Genomic DNA, 21,456 nt, shown 5'->3' on the forward strand with positions numbered 1-21,456 from the left:
CAGCAGATGTTTATAGTCTCTTTTTTTCTCGACGTCCTTGCGTTACTTCGAACCTTCCGTCAGTCAGCATGTTTTCCGATCAGACAGTGACCTGTCATGAGGGACACAAGCCATTGTGTCCTCCGTTCCTAGACTCGCAAGCTGGTCTACTTTGCAATTCCCTCAAATCAGCCAACTCGTTGAAAATCTGCAACAGTCGAGGAAGGTTTTTGAATTCAGAAATATTCTCACCAGGGATTTAATTGCGGCCAGGCGGTATGAGAAGATAATCACGAATTAGTAGCCATCCGCGTTATGACGGGCATAGGCATAGGCATAGGCATAGGCATAGGCATAGGCATAGGCATAGGCATAGGCATAGGCATAGGCATAGGCATAGGCATAGGTATAGGCATAGGCATAGGCATAGGCATAGGCATAGGCATAGGCATAGGCATAGGCATAGGCATAGGCATAGGCATAGGCATAGGCATAGGCATAGGCATAGCATGATAGCATTTACATTGAGTGTCGTTTATTGATTTTCTTCATAAATATTGGCATTTTTATTACAATCCATTTTTGGGAAATTTTCTACCTCGCCCTCCAATATAGCCAACACCTCATTAACTTTTTTATGAAACGCCTTATTTATGATTTCTTTCCGTTTTCTTCTGTTTACAGCAAGGACAAATCATCAAAAGACGCCCTTTTCATAAATCGTTCGCCACCTGCATTTGTGCGTGTCCCCTCAAAACGACAGCCGCGACGAATTATGGATGACTTTTTGAGCGGTTGCAAGAAGACGGATTTTGGAAGTTCTGCATTTTTAAATGCCAAAAATGTGAGGTAAGTGCAAAACATTTTTGAAGTAGGGGTTAAGTTAAGTTGCCAAAATGCCATATACGCCATGAAAAAGAAAAATGAGATCATTATATTGCCATAATCGCTTTCTTATGCGAATTGAGGGAAATGCTTTGTCGTCAGTCCTACAGACAACAAAAAATGAACAAAAAATAAACAAATTATTAGTTTATTGTTATTGCTTTTTGTGTCATTTGTGTGGCTTTTTATTGTTTTTCTATTCCATAGAATTTCGGAATTGCTTTTACCCAAACGCCCCTTGATTTGGATGGTTTAGCGAATGGTACGGCTAGGGTGGTGCCTGAGGTTGGCTTCGTGTCTCAAAGTCATTTTGGGGAAATTCAATTGTTGCACTGCCATGACATATTACTGTCATGTCTAGACAATAGACAAAGAAGGATTCAATTGAGTGATGAAATAGGTTTGAGATTTCTTTCCAAGGAAATTGAAATTTGAGCACATGAAAGGGAAAAAATGGTTTTATGTGGAAATTTAGAGTGTTAAGCCAGAAATGTAACCGAAATTTTGTATAAGCAGAAATTTCATAAAAAATTTTGTCTGTAGATGAAATTTTATGGCAATAAAATTTCCTTGAAAAAAATTAAGAAGAAATAAAAAAACGTGAATGTGGACGAATCGGGACGTTCATTAGCCAGAATGAAGTCCGAAAATGATGATGGTGTACCACCTAGTCAGAAGAGGTCCATGAAGCAGTAACCCGCATGAAAAATAGCAAGGAAGCAAGAACCGATGGGTTGCCTGCCGAACTGTTTAAGACCGGAGGTGACCCGATGATAAGGCGTATGCCTCAGCCCGTCTGCGGAATCTGGGTAGAAGAACGCTTACTCAATGATTGGAACCTCAGCATACCATCTACCGTACAAGAAGACAGTATGTGGCAACAACAGAGAAATAAGTCTTCTTCTCCATCGAGTGTACTGTGTGAAAAAATAAACTCGAAATAAATCGGTCCTATCAGTGCGGCTTCAGAACTGGTAAATCTACGCTTTACCCGATATATACACTGCGCCAAAACCTGGAAAAGACCTGAGAAGGATAAATCAACACCTGCCGTCTTTTCGTTGATTACATATCCGTCTTTCAAAATATCGAACGAGATTTAATGAAAGTTGGCATGACAGTGGAGATAAGATTAAGTGGATGGTATCAACTCCCACAAGGTCGTGTACTACGGAGCAGATAAAGAAAATGGAGAAAGTTGGCAACTGCAACTTTGAGATAGTCAGCTACTTTATCTACCTCAGCACCCACGTGGCATTTTTCCGAATTCATTTAATTTTTGTTTTTAGAGAAAGTTGCATGGAAATTTTGTCCTTCGAGAAAATTTCATGGAAATTTTGTCTTTAGACAAAATGTGAAGGAAATTTGATCGAAATTTTGTCTTTAAAGAATAGTTCATGGAAATTTTGTCTTTAGAAAAAATTCCATGGAAATTTTGTCTTTAAAGAACATTTCATGGAAATTTAGTCTTTAGAGAAAATTTTATGGAAATTTAGTCTTTAGAGAAAATTTCATGGAAATTTTTCCTTTAGGTCAATTTTATAGAAATTTTGTCTTTAGGCTAATTTCATGGACATTTTGTCTTAAGGGAATATTTCATAGACCCTTAGAGAACATTTATTAGAAAGTTTGTCTTTAGAGAAATTTTCTCAGAAATTTTATCCTTAGAGAAATTTTCTTTAGAAATTTTGTCCTTAGAGAATTTTTTTTTAGAAATCTCTTAGGTTTGGTTAAGTTGAAAAAAGGGTGTCACTATGGACATACACCGAAGCCAGTATTCGGCTTGGTGTGCGTTCTACATACGAAAAAATCTAAGTCAGGAATTCTTTGCTACTAACCATACCACCCCCTATGTCGGTTCATTTCTGGTATTGTCTGATCCCGCAACGGGATAGTTGTGAGCGCCACAAATGCTGGAACATTGAGGTCCAATCTGTGTGGTGTTCATTGCTGTCCCGAGAAGTTTAGCTGCGAGCTTCCGGGCGCGTCCACAGGTTGCGGATTGTGGAATGCTCCATGCGAAGTAGCTGCAATGGCAGTCGCAGACAATCAGCGGTATCGAGCTGAGAGTCTCAGTGAGAGACCGGGCGGCACCGGCTCTTGTACAAATACTGAGTGCCAATGATGGTCGATATGACGAGGCGAGGTATGGGCGCCATTAAATAACCAATGGCCATCCTGTTCCCACGGCGATCGGTCCTTTGGATCAGAACGAACTTGCTCACCTACAGGTGAGGTATTATACAATTCGGTAACGCCCACCTTTTGCCTTTCCTTATTGGGTTACGGGTTAGGGCAAAAAGCATGCCTTCACCAAATTTGAAGACAATCGGGCGAAAATTGCTACCTGTACTTTTTTCACAAATTAATATGGATAAACAGACAGACCTTCAGACAGAGGGACATAGCTAACTCGAATCATAAAGTGATTCTAAGCCGATCGATGTACTTATCAATGGGTCTAGCGATCTTCCTCCTAGTTGTTACAAGCAAATGCACTATATTAAAATGCCTTGTACCACTATAGTGGTGTATGATATACAAATCTTCCTTTATCAACGTCTGCCATTTCATCTCCATTTTCTTCCCTCTTTTCGATTTCATTATCAACCCCACGTCTCCAGTGGCCAAAGAAAAATGCATTGCAGCCTCAACTTCGACCCCTTAAAAAGGTTTCAAGAGTGTGGCAGCGCGAAATATGCATGCAATGTAATGTAAATTGGCCATAACTTAAAAACCAATAACATTAAATTACCAAGTGTGGCCATTTGAAGAGGCAAATGCCCCCACCATAAAACAACAGAAAAATGGAAGTACTTCGACTTGTTTCTCTTGAGCAACTTCCTGATGCACCATCGCCACGCTCTGGACCGCAACCCAGGCTGGGTTGCATTCGTGCAGCAAAACTGGTAAACAAATTTACTTTAAATGGTCTCAAATAAATCATGCCAAGGGGAGGAAGTCCCATGAAAAATGTTGCATGGAAAAGTAGGAAAAACCACAAATCTGCAAACGGCTGAGAACAGCCAAAGTGGTAGATAGGAACACATTGCTCACTCCGTCTGGCCGTGTACAACGTCCCCGGTGTATTTCAACAACTTGCCAAATGGTGAAAAATTACAAATATTTAAAAAAGCCAAAATGAAAAATACCACATTGTAGCCGTAATAATGGCGCAAAAAATGGTCTTAAAGTCTTGGCTCGGCCACTCAAGCTGAAGCATGAATGTTGAAGACAAGAAAAGCAAATCAGAAAACCGTAATTATGGTGTAACCGAGCAAATAATCGACAATTCAGCGAGTGGCAGGCAGAAAAACTGATCGTAATAGGCATTTCACAGTGAACAGAGATGTTCAAAAAAATTTAATATAAAGAAAAATTTTATGAAAATTTGATTTGCAAACAAAATTTCTAGGAAATCTTATGTATAACAAGTAAAAGCGTGCAAAGTTCGGCCGGGCGAATCTTATATACCCTCCACCATGGATCGCATTTGTCGAGTTCTTTTCCCGGTATCTTTTCTTAGGCAAAAAAGAATAAAAGAAAAGATTTGCTCTGTTATTACAGTGATATCAAGATATGGTTCGGATTGGGACCACAATTAAATTTTATGTTGGAAACCTGTGTAAAATGTCAGCCAATTCGAATAAGAAGTGCGCCCTTTGGGGGGCTCAAGAAGTAAAATAGAGAGATCGATTTATATGGGAGCTGTGTCAGGCTATAGACCAATTCAGACCATAATAAACACGTATGTTGATGGTCTTGAGAGGATCCGTCGAACAAAATTTCAGGCAAATCGGATAATAATTGCGATCTCCAGAGGCTCAAGAAGTCAAGATCCCAGATCGGTTTATATGGCAGCTATATCAGGATATGAAAAGATTTGAACCTTATTTGGCACAGTTGTTGGAAGTCATAGTGAAACACGTCGTGCAAAATTTCATTCCAATCGGAAAAGAATTGCGCCCTCTAGAGGCCCAGAAGTTAAGACCCTAAATCGGTTTATACGGCAGCTATATCAGGTTATTGACCGATTTAAACCACACTTGACACAGTTGTTGGATATCATAACAAAACACGTCGTGCGAAATTTCATTCCAATCGGAAAAGAATTGCGCCCTCTAGAGGCTCAAGAAGTCAAGACCCACGATCAGTTTATATGGCAGCTATATCAGGTTACGGGCCGATTTGAACCATACTTAGATCAGTTGTTAAATATCATGACAAAGTACTTCGTGCAAAATTTTATTTTAATCGGATAATAATTGCGTCCTCCAGTGGCTTAAGAATTCAAGACCCCAGATCGGTGTATATGACAACTATATCAGGTTATGGGACGATTTAAACCATACTTGGCACAGTTGTTAAGTATCATAACAAAGTACTTCGTGCAAAATTTCATTTTAATATGATAGGAATTGCTCCCTGTAGAGGCTCAAGAAGTCAAGACCCCAGATCGGTTTAATGGCAGCTATATAAGCTTATAAACCGATTTGAACTATTCTTAGCACAGTAGTTGAAAGTCATAACAAAACACCTCATGCAAAATTTTAGCCAAATCGGATAAGAATTGTGCCCTCTAGCGACTCAAGAAGTCAAGATCCGAGATCAGTTTATATGGCAGCTATATCAGGTTATGGGCCGACTTGAACCATACTTAGCTCAGATGTTGGAAGTCATAGCGGAACACTTCGTGCAAATTTTCATTCTAATCGGATAAGAATTGGGTCCTTTAGAGGTTCAAGAAGTCAAGACCCAAGATCGGTTTATATGTCAGCTATATCAGCTTATTGACCGATTTGAACAGTACTTAGGCCAGTTGTTGGAAGTCATAGCGGAACACGTCGTGCAAAATTTCATTCCAATCGGATAAGAATTGCGTCCTCTAGAGGCTCAAGAAGTCAAGACCCAAGATCGGTTTATATGGCAGCTATATCAGGTTATGAACCGATTTGAACCATACTTAGCACAGTTGTTAAATATCATGACAAAGTACTTCGTGCAAAATTTTATTTTAATCGGATAATAATTGCGTCCTCCAGTGGCTTAAGAATTCAAGACCCCAGATCGGTGTATATGACAACTATATCAGGTTATGGGACGATTTAAACCATACTTGGCACAGTTGTTAAGTATCATAACAAAGTACTTCGTGCAAAATTTCATTTTAATATGATAGGAATTGCTCCCTGTAGAGGCTCAAGAAGTCAAGACCCCAGATCGGTTTAATGGCAGCTATATAAGCTTATAAACCGATTTGAACTATTCTTAGCACAGTAGTTGAAAGTCATAACAAAACACCTCATGCAAAATTTTAGCCAAATCGGATAAGAATTGTGCCCTCTAGCGACTCAAGAAGTCAAGATCCGAGATCGGTTTATATGGCAGCTATATCAAAACTTGGACCGATTTGGCCCATTTACAATCCCAGCCGACCTACACTAATAAGAAGTATTTTTGCAAAATTTCAAGCGGCTAGCTTTACTCCTTTGAAAGTTGGGATACAGACAGACGGCCGGACGGACGGACATAGCTAGATCGACATAAATTGTCACGACGATCAAGGGGTCTTTATGGGGTCTCGGACCAATATTTGGAGTAGTTACAAACAGAATGATGAAATTAGTATACCCCCATCCTATGGTGGAGGGTATAAAAATGAACTTGTGTTTGTTTGTGTGTTTGTTCCGTATAGACTAAAAAACGGATGAACCCATACCTTGAAATTTTCACAGATTGTGTAGGTTGGTCTGGAAGGAAACATAGGCTATATAATTTTTTGATATCGGAAGGGGGCGTTTGTTTGTTCCGTATAGACCCAAAAACGGCTGAACCAGTACCTTGATATTTTCACAGATTGGTCTGAAAAGGAACATATGCTATATAATTTTTTGATATCGGAAGGGGAACGGACCCTCCCCCTTACACCAAAAGTACCTCTCAAAAGTGAAAGTAGACCGATCGATGGGACTCAAATGAAAGGTATTCTGGTGTAGAGTACGAATTTCATATTAAAAATTCCAAGTTTCCAAGTCCAAGTTACTGGGGGGGGGGGGGGGCGTTCCAACGCCAAAACCCACTAAAGTGGGTTTATTAGACAATCATGACAAAATGGGACTCAAATGAAAGATATTCGGGAGTAGATTCCGAATATGGTCAGGAAAGAGAAAAAGGCTCTATAATTTGTTGATTTCGGAAGGGGGGCGGACCCTCCCCCGTTACCCAAAACCACCACCCAAAATCAAAGGTGAACCGATCGAACAATATGGGTATCAAATGAAAGTTATTGGAGAGTAGAATGCGAATAGGGTATTTAAATTTGATTTCGGAAAGGGGCGGACCCTCCTCCGTTAACCAAAAACACCACTGAAAATCAAAAGTGGACCGATCGGACAATATGGATATCAAATGAAAGGTGTTGGAGACGAGAAAAAAAATGGGGAGTAATTGCAAATTTTTGCAAATTTTGCCCATTAACATTCCACTAAGGAACAGGGGCAAACTTCTCACATATCAATGAGTGCAGTGCGATTCAAGTTTTAAGCTCAATGATAAGGGACCTCCCTTTTATAGTCGAGTACAATCGGCGTGCCGCAGTGTGACACCTCTTTGGCGAGAAGTTTTACATGGCATAGTACCTCACAAATTTTGCCAGCATTAGGAGGGGAAAACCACCACTGAAATTTTTTTTCTGATGGTCTCGCCAGGATTCGTACCCAGGCGTTTAGCGTCATAAGCTGACATGCTAACCTCTGCGCTATGGTGACCTATTGTAGAGTAGAATACGAATATTGTATTTAAATTTGGGTCTAAGGTATTCGGGAGTAGATTATGAATCTGGCATACAAAATCAGATTGAAGTATAGGGGTTCACACCCTACCCCCAAGAAACGCCTGAAATGGGCATATGGCCCATCATGACTATATCGGACTCGGTTTATTTGTTTGTTCCGTAGAATCAAAAACGGCTGAACCGATTTTCTGAAAATTTTCACAGATTGTCTAAGTTTGTCTGGAAGGAAACATAGGCTTTATAATTTGTTGATATCGGAAGGGGGCGGACCCTCCCCTTACACCAAAAGTACCTACCAAAAGTGAAAGTAGACCGATCGGGACAATATGGGGCTCAAATGAAAGGTATTCAGGAGTAGATTGCGAATGTGGTCAAGAAGGAGAAATAGGCTCTATAATTTGTTGATTTTGGAAGAGGGGCGGTCCCTCCCCCTTACACCAAAAACGCCATCCAAAATCAAAAGTGGACCGATAGGCACAATATGGGTATCAAATGAAAGGTTTTGGAGACGAGAAAACGAGAAAAGTATTTAAATTTGGGTACAAGTACCCAGCGGGCCGCCCCAACCCAAAAACACCTCTAAACAGATATATTCGACATTCATATCAATATGGGTCTCAAATTAAAAGTATTCGACAGTAGATTGCAAATATAGCATAAAAAAATTGGGTCCAAGTAATGTGAGGTCACTCTACCCCCAAGTATCCGCAAATGGCCATATTAGCCGACCATGGCTATACGGCACTCAAATCAAAGGTATTTGGAAGTAGATTACGAATATGACATTAAAATTTGCATTCAAGTCTAAGTGGTGTTTTTTCTCCTAAAGATACGTCAAATGGGTTGATTGACCCATTATGAAAATATATGACTCAAATGAATGGTATTTGAGAGTAGAAAACGAATTTGATATGCAATTTTAGAGCCAAGTGTTTGGGGGTACGCCCTTAATCACCCCCGTTAATTGAACTTCATTTCCGATTATGGCAGTATGGAGCTCAAATCAATGGTATTTGGGAGTAAAGAACGAATTTGATGTCTATTTTCAGGGCAAAATGTCGGTGGCCGCCCCAATCTCAAAACACTCTCCAAACGGTTTACCGACCACGACAATATGGGGCTCAAATTAAAGGGATTTGGGAGTGCAGCATGAATTTTAATATCCAAATTTGATTCGAAATGTCTGAGATACCATCCCTCCCCCCTAAAAGCACTTCTCATTACCTAGGTATTTGGGAGTGGAGTAAAAATTTACCCAGGAACCAAAAAGGGGCAAACTTCTCACACATCAATGAAAGCTTTCCGATTAAAGTTTAACCTCAATGATAAGGGACTTTTTTTATAGCCGAGGCCGAATGGCGTGGAAAGAATTTTTTACATGAAAATGTCGCCAGCATTATGAGGGGATAACCATCGCTTTAAATTTTGTCCGATGTTCTCGCCAAGATAGGCGTGATAGGCGGACATAGGCAACAGTGGCACAAATTTGATATCCACATTCAGGGCGATGTGTTCCCACTCTAAAAAGATATTAGAGAGTTAAAGAAGGGGTAATATTGTCTAAAGACAACATTTTTAAGAATTTTTTTCTAAAATGTAAACAAAATTTCGAAAAAAATTATTTTAAGCAAAACTCCTTCTTATCCTACAGTGTCTTTTACCCCCTTTTGCCAAAGAATGCAACAAATCGCTTGCGTAATTACTCAATTACAAACACATATCCTTTTTTTATAGGTTTTTTTTTAAGCATTCTGTGGCTTTTTTTCCTATTTTTTCTCCTACTTCTTCTTGAAGTTTTGCTTTAAAGTTTTTTGTTTTTGTTGCATTTTACGCTAAGCTCAACGTTGGTTACAAAATTGATCACATGTTGATCGTTGAGGTGGAGCAAAACTAAAACTTGTTCAAACATAGGAGGTCCTTGGCCATGGTTACTGACAGAGAGACGGACGGACAGACAGCAGAGAGAACGTGCGTTTGCATGTAACTGCCTTTAATTTAGATTTATGATTAAACAATTTTTATTTATGGCAATGTAATTGATCAATTTTTATTGGACTTGTAACCGCTCATCATTGTGGAAAAAGCCACAAAAAAAAAAAAATATTAAAAGACAGACGGACATATGAACAGATTTTTTAGCTTCATTATTTAGTGTGTCTTCTTTCTCACCATCCATTTTTTTGTGCTTTTCTTTTTTTTCGATTTTAGCAACTATGAGAGTCCCTATCGTTCCACATACAGCATACCAACTAGTCTGGGCATTAATCCGTATCACCATCCACCGTCACAACATACAATGCCGCATAGTCAAAGTAATTACAATAACAATGGAGGTGGCAGCCTCATAGGCAATGGTAATGGCAATAATAATCACATGCAGCCCCCCGACTCACCGCGCAGCACCCGCAGTGCCCCTTGGCCAAGAACGCAACAACGATCGCTCTTTGGCAATAAACCGTCCAGTCCACGTTCTGTGCGTTCGGCCAGCACCACAGGTGGTGTTGGTGGCAGTGGTGTTGGTGGCAGTGGTGTTGGTGGCGGTGGTGGTGGTGGAGGCAGTGGTGTCGGAACCAATGGTAGCCATCATCATCATTCACATCACACCCATTCGCATTCGCGATCTTCGCAACGTGATCATGTATCGTCATCATCTGCAACGCATCAGCAGCGCTATCGATCTAGTTCAGTGGAAAGTCATTCTTCAAATGATTCACGTTCAACGCGAAGGTAATTGAATTTGTTCCAATGATCAATATTGCAAAAATAGCAAGTTTTTGTGTGGTGTGGCAAGTGACTTGGAATTTGAGGCAAGAGGATTACATTGGAAATGGCTATAAGCAGTCAAGCAGTAAAGTGGGTAAAAAAAAGAACAAAGACAAAATTTCCCTGGAATTTTCTCTTAAGACAAAATTTCCATGAAATTTTCTCTAAAGACCAAATTTCTATGAAATTTTCTCTAAAGACCAAATTTCCATGAAATTTTCTCTAAAGAAAAAATTTCCATGAAATGTTCTCTAAAGACAAAATTTTCCTGAAATTTTCTCTAAAGACAAAATTTCCATGAAATTTTCCCTAAAGACAAAATTTCCATGAAATTTTCTTTAAAGACAAAATTTCCATGAAATTTTCTCTAAAGACAAAATTTCCATGAAATTTTCTCTAAAGACAAAATTTCCATGAAATTTTCTCTAAAGACAAAATTTCCATGAAATTTTCTCTAACGAAAAAATTTCAATGAAATTGGTGTGCGTATCTCTCTTGCATCTTAAGGTCATTCCTTTCAAATTTCCATTTCATTTGCCATAACCTTGAGTTACGACCTATACCCTAAAATTTCCCTGAAATTTTCTCTAAAGACCAAATTTCCATGAAATTTTCTCTAAAGACCAAATTTCCATAAAATTTTCTCTAAAGACCAAATTCCCATGAAATTTTCTCTAAAGACCAAATTCCCATGAAATTTTCTCTAAAGACCAAATTTCCATGAAATTTTCTCTAAAGACAAAATTTCCCTAAAATTTTCTCTAAAGACAAAATTTCCCTAAAATTTTCTCTAAAGACAAAATTTCCCTAAAATTTTCTCTAAAGACAAAATTTCCCTAAAATTTTCTCTAAAAAAAAAATGTCAATGAAAAAATGTCTCTCGCATCTGAAGGTCATTCCTTTCAAATTTCCATTTCATTTGCCACAACCTTGAGTTACGACCTATACCCTACTTCCGTATCATTCATGAAAATGCAATTAATCTCTGATTTATTTCCATCTTTCCTTACCATGCCCAATCCAGGCATAAGCATCGTCATCGCCGCACTTCAGATAATGAGAGTGAATTATCGCGTGGGTCTGGACGTTCAGCGCGTTCGCATCATCGCAAGCATCGTAGGTCACGTCATCGACGTGATTCAGGTGGCTCTGATCATGAGAGTACACGAGGACGCAGCTATTCGGGTCATCGTTCATCGGCGGCACGTAGTGCCAGTGCTGTGGGCTCCCATTCAGAGCTGGTCGATTCGAGCACTCAATGGCGTGAGGCTCAGAGGAGGCAACAAGAAGCTAGTCTAGGCCAAAGTTCAGTGCAACAGGCCTCGGTATCGAAGAGCAGCATGGTGGCACGTAGTCTGCACAGCAATGATTCGCATTCGGACACGCATTCGCATCATAAGTCAAGGAGGCACAAAAAGAATAAGTAAGCAAGAGAACAACTAAGGGACGTTTCATTTAACTTTGCAACCAATCGTTTTTTTTTTTCTTCCCCAAGATCTCCCTCCGATTCTCGCACTCGCATCTGGAACAGTGAATTAGCCAAACATTTGCAATTTGATTTAGTCGATACTGCCGGCATGACCGAGGATCAATTGCGTGAAATACCCTACACGGTGGTGGAGACCACCTCAAAGCGTTCCAATTCGAATATACGCATCCATAAGAGTAACAGCAAAAATAGTGTGGGTGGCAAGAGTACAGGCTCCGGCAATACCATTACCAATGGTAGCGGCTCCATTAGTGGCCATGGCAAGAATCGTGTGGATCGCATTAGAGGGTAAGTGTTTGCGAAATAAAGTTGGCCCCTGTGGCCATTGATGTTGTTGGCATAGTTAAGTTGTTATCATATTGCATATATCGTAGCTTATGTTACCAAAATTCTAATCCCAATGATAGTAATGGTGCCAAAAATGGTTCGATACGTTCGGCCAGTACAATATCATCGAGGGAATGTGATCGAAATAGTGGACTAGTGCGGTAAGTCATAAGTTGTACAAATCTGGTACTTTTAGTTATGAAGAAAGCAAAAATTAACAAAGATTGCAACTTGTAATGTATTGGGTTGCCCAAAAAGTAATTGCGGATTTTTTAAAAGAAAGTAAATGTATTTTTAATAAAGCTTAGAATGAACTTTAATCAAATATACTTTTTTTACACTTTTTTTCTAAAGCAAGCCAAAAGTAACAGCTGATAACTGACAGAAGAAAGAATGCAATAACAGAGTCACAAGCTGTGAAAAAATTTGTCAACGCCGACTATATGAAAAATCCGCAATTACTTTTTGGGCAACCCAATAGAAATGTGTCTTATTTCAATGTTAGGCAAGTATGAGCCTCAGATCAAATCCATTTTGCTACGACTATTTCTCAAATGTCAGTAATTGAATTTAAAGTTTCATAGTAGTTGACAATGTGGGGTTAGATATTGCAGAAGCTAAATCTCAACAATGGGTTCAGAGAACGGTAGCTGTAAGGGTTATATTTCCTACCGGACAGAGGCGGATCCCGCCGTCCTCATCCTAACTGAAATGGCTATGGATGAAGACTATAGAGCAGGTCAAGCTCTCTACCGAGAGGTCTATCCTCAAGAAGTGAGTAGAGAGGATAAAACGGATCATCGATACATGAACAAGAGTCGGGGCAGGTGGAAGCGACAAGAAATCCCCTATATAAAGTAGTAGAGAGATAAGATGCACGGCGTTGTGAATTAATAATTTATGAGGGACATGAAGTTAGAGACGACGCAGAACACACTTTTCTCCACTGCGAGTACTGTGCCCAAATTGATTATCGTCTGGGAGCAGAGCTTGGAGCAGTTTCACCTAGAACAGTAGTATAAATGATAATAGGGAATGAAAGGAAGTGGAAGGCGGTGATGAGATTCAAGTACTGCGCATATAAACGGTTGCCCTAAACGCAGCGACATAGAGAACAAAAAGGGGGAGATTTGGACACACACGATAAAGATGATACAGATAACAAGTAAAAAGGCGTTAAGTTCGGCCGGGTATATATGTAAACCACCTTTCATCAAAATTAAGTGAAAATTTCATACCTTATGTCCCATATCAGTTATATCAAAATATGTTCCGATTTGGAACAAATACTAATAAGTACAGTAGCTATATCTAAAAATAAACCGATCTGAACCATATACGACACAAATGTCGAAAAGCCTAACATAAGTCACTGTGTCAAATTTCAGTGAAATCGGATTATAAATGCGCCTTTTATGGGGCCAAGACTTTAAATCGAGATATCGGTCTACATGGCAGCTAAATCCAAATTTGGACCGATTTGGGCCAAGTTGCATAAAAATGTCGAAGAGCCTAACACAGAACACGGTCCCAAATTTCTGCGAAATCAGACAATAAATGCCTCTATTATGGGCCCAAAGCTATATTCAAATCTAGACCGATCTGGGCAAAATTGAAGAACGACGTCGAAGAGCCTAACTAAACTCACTGTCTCAAATTTCAGCTTTTAGCTCGTCTTTTATGGCCCCAAAACCGAAAACCTAGATATCGGTCTATATGGCAGCTAAATCCAAATCTGGACCGATCTGTGCGATATTGCAGAAGTATGTCAAGGGGCTTAACCTAACTCACTGTTCCATTCGGACAATAAATGAGCATTTTATGGGCCAAAAACCTTAAATCAAGAAATCGGTCTATATAGCAGCTATATCCAAATCTGAACCGATCTGGGCCAAATTGACGAAAGATGTCGACGGGCCTAAGACAACTCACTGTCCCAAACTTCAGCAGAATCGTATAATAAATGTGGCTTTTATGGGCCTAAGACCTTAAATCGGAGGATCGGTCTATATGGCAGCTATATCCAAAACCGGACCAATCTGGGCCAAATTGACGAAGGATGTCGATGGGCCTAACACAATTTACTGTGCCGAATTTCATCAAAATCGGATAATAAATGTTGCTTTTGTGGGCCTGAGACCCTAAATCGGAGGATCGGTCTATGTGGCAGCTATATCCAAATCTGGACCGATCTGAGCCAAATTAACGAAGGAAGTCGAAGGGCCTAAAACAAATCACTGTCTCAAATTTCAGCGAAATCGGATAATAAATGTGGCTTTTATGGGCCTTAGACCCTAAATTGGAGGATCGGTCTATATGGGGGCTATATCAAGATATAGTCCGATATAGCCCATCTTCGAACTTAACCTGCTTATGGACAAAAAAGGAATCTGTGCAAAATTTCAGCTCAATATCTCTATTTTTAAAGACTGTAGCGTGATTTCAACAGACAGACGGACGGACATGTCTAGATCGTTTTAGATTTTAGATAGGGTCGGAAATGGATTTTTAGATGTATTGCAAACGGAATGACAAAATGAATATACCCCCATCCTTCGGTGGTGGGTATAAAAAACAGATATGGGAATCATCACCACTGCCAAACTAAGGTATGGGAAGTTAGAAGACTAAATAAGGAAGAATTGAAAATAATGAGAATTTTCCTTCAAAGGAATTCGAGATAATCAGATCCCGATCGACAGACAACAGATAATCAGATCCCCTGCACACAGACATAGCCACCATTGGTAGATGTTTCTTTAGTTGAGTGGGCTATCTTTTCAACGCCAATGATTTGCTTATACCCACTTCGCTGTTGTGGCTTTCGGTGTTCTAGCTTCATATACAAATTGAGAGCCTTGGTCAAATACTTGACACCCGGTAAATCTACACTCTTTAGTGCATGATGTTTGTAACATCATCTACGTAAAATTTTTTTGGCATTCTCAAGCGATAGACAGTAGAACAATCTGGCATACTATTCCGAAAGTGGTTACTCCACTACGTACGGCTATAGAAGAGATTTGCAAGCGCCTCAATCATATGCACTACTTCTCCAATCTCTAATACCCAGTTTCAAGATGTCTTTCTCCGCTTGGTCTCTTAATCGGAGTTTTGGTCTTCCCTTTTTGGTTACCTTTAAAAGACTTCTTAGACATTATCTCATACAGCTCTTGGTTCATACGAACGTTGCCTATTTTCTCCTTCAAGGAAAACTGGTCAAACGAGGGATCTTTCTCTCAAACACTCCAAGTACTACCTCATCTGCTTTCGCATGTACCCAAACTTCGGAGCCAAACAATAGCACGGGTTGCATCAGTATGTTGTATAGTGTTGTTGTTGTTGTAGGCAGGGTTGTATGTGGAGGCAGCGATCCTCATACAGCTCCATAAATGAGCTAGCACGTTTCGGTCATACGACCGATCGCCGCGGAAGAATTATGGCCATTGGCTATTAAAGTCATATTGAACATCATAGACACTCAGTATTTAATCAAGAGCACGTGCCGCCCATCCTCTCCACTCGATATCGCTGATTGTTCGCGATTTCAGCTGCATACTACCCCATATACGAACCATTCCACAATTCGCAACCTGTGGACGCGCCCGGTAGCTACCGTGAAAGAAGCACTTCGGTCATCTGGAGACTGCTCTTTAGCAACATACGACGGTCAATTCTAAGTGGTACATCAAAATTTGATTGCCTGAAGTCTGGGGGGAAATATGAAAAATTAACCAAAGACGAGGAATCTTTGTTCATGACAATGAGAGCTCTCACACATCGAGAGCTCTCACACGTCGGCTCAAACCAGCGCCTTTTTGACCGGCCAAAACCAATTGGCACCGAATGCATACTTTTTTTAACGTACAAGATAAAAATCCGTGGACAATAATTTTCGACACCAGAAAATGCTCAGCGTTCAATAACGAAGTTTTGAAGGTGTATCAATCCGAGATGAAAAAATGCTTCGACAATTGGTTTGAGCCTATAAAAAATCACAATTGGCGATACATAGAAAAACGGTAAACCCATTTTTATACCCTCCATCATAGGATGGGGGTATACTAAATTCGACAATCTGTTTGTAACATCTTGAAATATACGTCTAAGACCCCATATAGTACATATATTCTTGATCTTCATGACATGTTAAGTCGATCTAGCCATGTCCCTCCGTCTTTCCATCTGTCTGGCAAAATCACGCAAATTTTCGAAGGAGTAAATCTAGGCGCTTGAAATTACGCAAAAATACTTTCTTTTATTGTAGGGTAAGCTAGGCGCTTGAAATTATGCAAAAAATACTTTATATTATTGTAGGTCGGATGGGATTGTATATGGGCCAAATCGGTCCATGTTTTTATATAGCTGCCATATAAACCGATCTTGGGTCTTGACTTCTTGAGCCTCTAGAGGGTGCAATTCTCGTCCGATTTGACTGAAATTTTGCACGTGGTGTTTTGGTATCACTTTTAACAACTGTGCTATTATGGCCCAAATCGGTCTATAACCTGTTATAGCTGCCATATAAACCGATCTTGGATCTTGACCTTAGAGCCGCTTGAGGGCCCAATTCTCATCCGATTTGACAGAACTTTTGTACAACTGCTTCTCCCATGACCTTCCACATACGTGTCCAATATGGTCTAAATCGATCTTTAGCTTGATACAGCTCCCATATAAACCGATCTCCCGATTTTGTTTCTTGAGCCTCTACAAGGCCCAATTCTTATCTGAATGGACTGAAATATTACACAATGACTTCTACAATGTTCAGCATTCAACTCATTTAGGTCCGAATCGGAATATAACTTGATGTAGCTTAATAAGCATAACAGTCCTTATTCATTATTTTTTGTTTGCCTAAAAAGAGATACCGCAAAGAACTCGAAAAGCGCAATCTATGGTGGAGGGTATATAAGAATGAAGCATGTTCATTTTAAGCCAGGAATTTGTATAGCAGCCCTCGAATATAACCTCCATCATGGATCACATTTGTCAAGACCTTTGCCCGGGATCTCTTTTTAGGCAAATATTCTCTTTTTAGGCTATTCGAGCTATAACAGGTTAGTTGTGGTTGTAGCAGTGTGAGACATGGCTAGATCGATTTCAAATGTCATGGCGATCAAGAACATATTTGTTTAATGGTGTCTTAAAACTATATTTCAATTTGTTCCAATCGGAATGACGAAATTATGTTAGGCTAGGTTCGGTTAGGTTTGGCAGACTGCCATTCGACTCTCTGAAGCTTTTGTCTCTTGTAATACCACATGAACAGAAGAAGGAAGCAAGTTTCCCTCTAGTTCCCACCGTTGAACCCTACAGATCGCTTTAAAAAGGCCAACAATTTGCGAATGTTCACACCGTTACATCAGCGAAGTAAAGAAATGAGAACCTGAAATGGAATGACGAAGTTAGTATACTCCCATCCTATGGTGGAGGATATAAAAACATTCCATAAAGGACTGTGGGCACTTCTCCTATATTAATGAGTGAAGTCCTACTGCATGCTAAGCTCAATGAAAAGGGACCTCATTTTTATATCCAACTCCACACAGCGCACAGTGGGATAAAACCGAAAAAAAACTAGTAAGAAATATGCCGAGTGAGAACGAGTAGAGATATCTCTCTGAAATTTAGAATTTGGAATGGTTAGAGATGAGGTGTGCAAAATTTCAAAGCCCTAGGTTGTACGGGCGCCTTTTGGTGGGCCCCTAAAGTTGGCCACCTCGGTATTTCGATAATTTGTTGTGGCTGCCAAATATTCCTTTCTGGTGCGATTTCCAAACTACTGGATAGTGCTTAAAAGTCCACTTGAGGTCTGCAATATGTCGTCTTGTTTCGAGGACATTCGACTTTTAGTTTTTTTTTTATTATTGCAATTCTGTCACTTACGAAGGTATTTGTGGTTCGATTTTCATTTATATGCATGTTGTTGTTGTAGCCACAATTTCATGTGGAGGTGGCGATCCTCATCAAGGTCCTGTAGGTGAGCAAGCTCGATCCGGTATAAAGGTCCGATTGTCGCGAGAACAGTGTGGCCATTCGTTATTTAAAGGCGCCAATAGCCATCTTTGTTATATCGAGAATCATAGGCATTCAGTTAAGACTCTCCGGTTAAGTGTGTATCAAGCAAAGATCATTGCAATTAAGAAAGTGGTTGAATGGCTAAGATATGATGTCATTACGTCGATTGGCATAATTATCTTCTCAGATAACCAGGCAGCCAATAAATCCCTGGAGAATGTATTTCTGAACACAAAAACCGCCCTCGACTGTCGCAGATCTCTCAACGAGATGGCTGAACAGTTCAAAATTCACCTGTTCTGGGTGCTGAGGTACAGAGATATCCCAGGAAATTGTAAAACGGATGAGTTTGCGAGACCAGGAACTATCCTTCACATTACAGGGACACTGGAAAGCCTCTAGCAACATGTAAGCTAAGGTTTCAGGACTAGGTTTCAGGACCAGGTCCGAAGTACAACGAATGATAGATGATCCCATAGAGGGGGCTGTGAGCATTCCAAAACTATGTGGCCTAATCTTAACTTGAAGAGGTCTACTGCTTTGCTTTAGTTGGATAGAACAGACGTCTCAGTCATTGTGTCCATCATGACAGGTCACAGTCTATTGGAAAACATGCTGACAGACTGAAGGTTGCCAGCAACGACTTTTGCAGAAGCTGTAGGGACATCGAAGAAGAAAAGACTATAGAACACCTTCTGTGTGTGTGTCCCGCACTAGCAGTCAGAATGAGTTCCACTTTAGGTTCTCATTTCTTTGAGAACCTGTCGGATTTAGCGAATGTGAACATTCGCAAGTTATTGGGCTTTTTAAAGCGATCTGGATGGTTCAACGGTAGGAACTAGAAGGTATCTTCCTTCTTCTGTTCCTGTGGTATCACAATGGACCAAAACGTCTAAGTGAGTCTGATGGCAGATTGCCACTTAAACCTAACCTAACCTAACGTTCATTATACTCAAAACAATGGAACGTATTGTGGATGCTATAAGCAAGAGTACATCCAGGGAATTGCTCAAACGCAAGGGAAGATCGATGGAGACAGCTCTATGTGAGGTTGTGCATAAAATAGAAGAAACATTCGATGTCAAGACGTACACATTGTTGGTATGCATTGACATCGAAGGGGCTTTTAGCAATGTGAGGACCGACACACAAATCCATTCCTTAGACCAGTACCGCTAGACCAGGTCCTTGATGTTGTTGTTGTTGTAGCAGTGTGTTGTACACTGAGGTGGCAGCCCTTGCCGATGAAGGCTTTCATCGAGTCAATCCGGTACGTACAACCGGCTGCCATGGGATTGATATATTTACCATATATGCTAAGGAACAGATGGAAAAATTGTGGGTCCCATGACATAAAGATAAGGAAGAAAGTGGCATGGGGCACGCCACAGGGGGACATTTTGTCGAATAACCGTAGCAAAGAGCATGTCAGCATGTCCGCCTATGACACTGAACGCCTGGGTTAGAATGCTGGCGAGAACAGCATTCCTTCCTAATGCTGGCGACATTTGTGACGAACTATGCCATTTGAAAACCTGCAAGGAAGGGTAAAAGTCATGCGGAGCTGACTATAATATACCCTAAAATAATACATGGAACCTATATCGAAATATGGACAGACTTTAATTTTGCACCTTTTGAAATATCGAATAGAACCTTGTAAGATTCTCTTACGATAGCACAGAGATTATGGCTACTACTGTCGGAAGAAGTAAAATAGGATGAAATATAAATATGGGATCAGTATCTAAATCTGGACCGATTTTGAGAAGTCTCACATGGCATTTTTTTACTAGTTTTTTCGGTGCTATCCCACGGTGCAGCATGTCGCTTAAATACCTCTTCGTATATAAGTTTTTTATGCCTGAATATCTCACAAATATCGCCAGTAATGCAAATGCAAATGAATATTCCAGGTGGAAACTTCTCACATATCAATGAATGCTGCGCGATTCAAGTTTAAACTCAAGACCTTCTATTTATAGCCGAGTCCGAAAGGCATGCCCCAGTCCGAAACCTCTTTGGGGAGAACTTTTTACATGGCATAGTACCTCTCAAATGTCGCCAACATTAGGAGGGGAAACCACCGCTGAAAATATTTTCTGATATTAGCCTGGATTCAAAACAAGGCGTTCAGCGTCAAAGACGAACATGCAAACCTCTGCTCCTCGGAGGCCTCCGAGCCAGAATTAGTAAAGGGATAACTACCACTGTTATAAAATTTCTGCTCCACAGTGAAAATCTAACAAAATATGTCGGTAAAAAGTCTGGTAGCATTCTTACAGCTTACTTATTATACCCTCCACCATAGGATGGGGGGTATACTAATTTCGTCATTCAGTTTGTAACTACTCGAAATATTCCTCTGAGACCCCATAAAGTATATATATTCTTGATCGTTGCGACATTTTATGTCGATCTAGCCATTTCCGTCCGTCTGTCTGTCGAAAGCACGCTAACTTTCGAAGGAGTAAAGCTAGCCGCTTGAAATTTTGCCCAAATACTTCTTTTTATTGTAGGTCGGTTGGAATTGTAAATGGGCCATATCGATCCATGTTTTGATATAGCTGCCATATAAACCGATCTTGGGTCTTGACTTCTTGAGCCTCTAGAGTGCGCAATTCTTATCCGATTGGAATGAAATTTTGCACGACGTGTTTTGTTATGATATCCAACAATTGTGCCAAGTATAGTTCAAATCGGTTAACAACCTGATATAGCTGTCATATATACAGATCTTGGGTCTTGACTTCTTGAGCTTCTAGAGGGCACAATTCCTACCCGATTTGGCTGAAATTTTGTATGACGTGTTTTGTTATGATATACAACAATTGTGCAAAGTATAGTTCAAATCGGTCCATAACCTGATATAGCTGTCATATATACAGATCTTGGGTCTTGACTTCTTGAGCTTCTAGAGGGCGCAATTCTTATCCGATTGGAATGAAATTTTGCACGACGTGTTTTGTTATGATACCCAACAACTGTGCCAAGTATGGTTCGAATTGGTTCATAACCTGATATAGCTGTCATATATACAGATCTTGTGTCTTGATTTCTTGAGCCTCTAGAGTGCGCAATTCTTATCCGATTTGAATGAAATTTTGAACGTAGTATTTTGTTATGATACCCAACAACTGTGCCAAGTATGGTTCGAATCGGTTCATAACCTGATATAGCTGTCATATATACAGAT

The 21,456-nt window shown here is 40.1% G+C and overlaps 1 protein-coding gene across 2 annotated transcripts in view; it reads left to right on the plus strand.

Moving 5' to 3' along the window:
- Positions 1-21,456, plus strand: part of LOC106083634 (band 4.1-like protein 4A) — a 270,027-nt gene that overhangs the window by 178,360 nt on the left and 70,211 nt on the right. For both annotated transcript variants that reach the window (XM_059362286.1, XM_059362287.1), the window contains exons 8-12: positions 664-828; positions 9,866-10,384; positions 11,445-11,843; positions 11,916-12,197; positions 12,284-12,397. In XM_059362286.1, the coding sequence (XP_059218269.1) occupies positions 664-828; positions 9,866-10,384; positions 11,445-11,843; positions 11,916-12,197; positions 12,284-12,397 (1,479 nt within the window). The remainder of the gene's footprint in view (positions 1-663; positions 829-9,865; positions 10,385-11,444; positions 11,844-11,915; positions 12,198-12,283; positions 12,398-21,456) is intronic.

The sequence above is a fragment of the Stomoxys calcitrans genome, chromosome 2 (genome assembly GCF_963082655.1).
Source record: "Stomoxys calcitrans chromosome 2, idStoCalc2.1, whole genome shotgun sequence".
Taxonomy (NCBI): Eukaryota; Metazoa; Arthropoda; class Insecta; order Diptera; family Muscidae; genus Stomoxys; species Stomoxys calcitrans.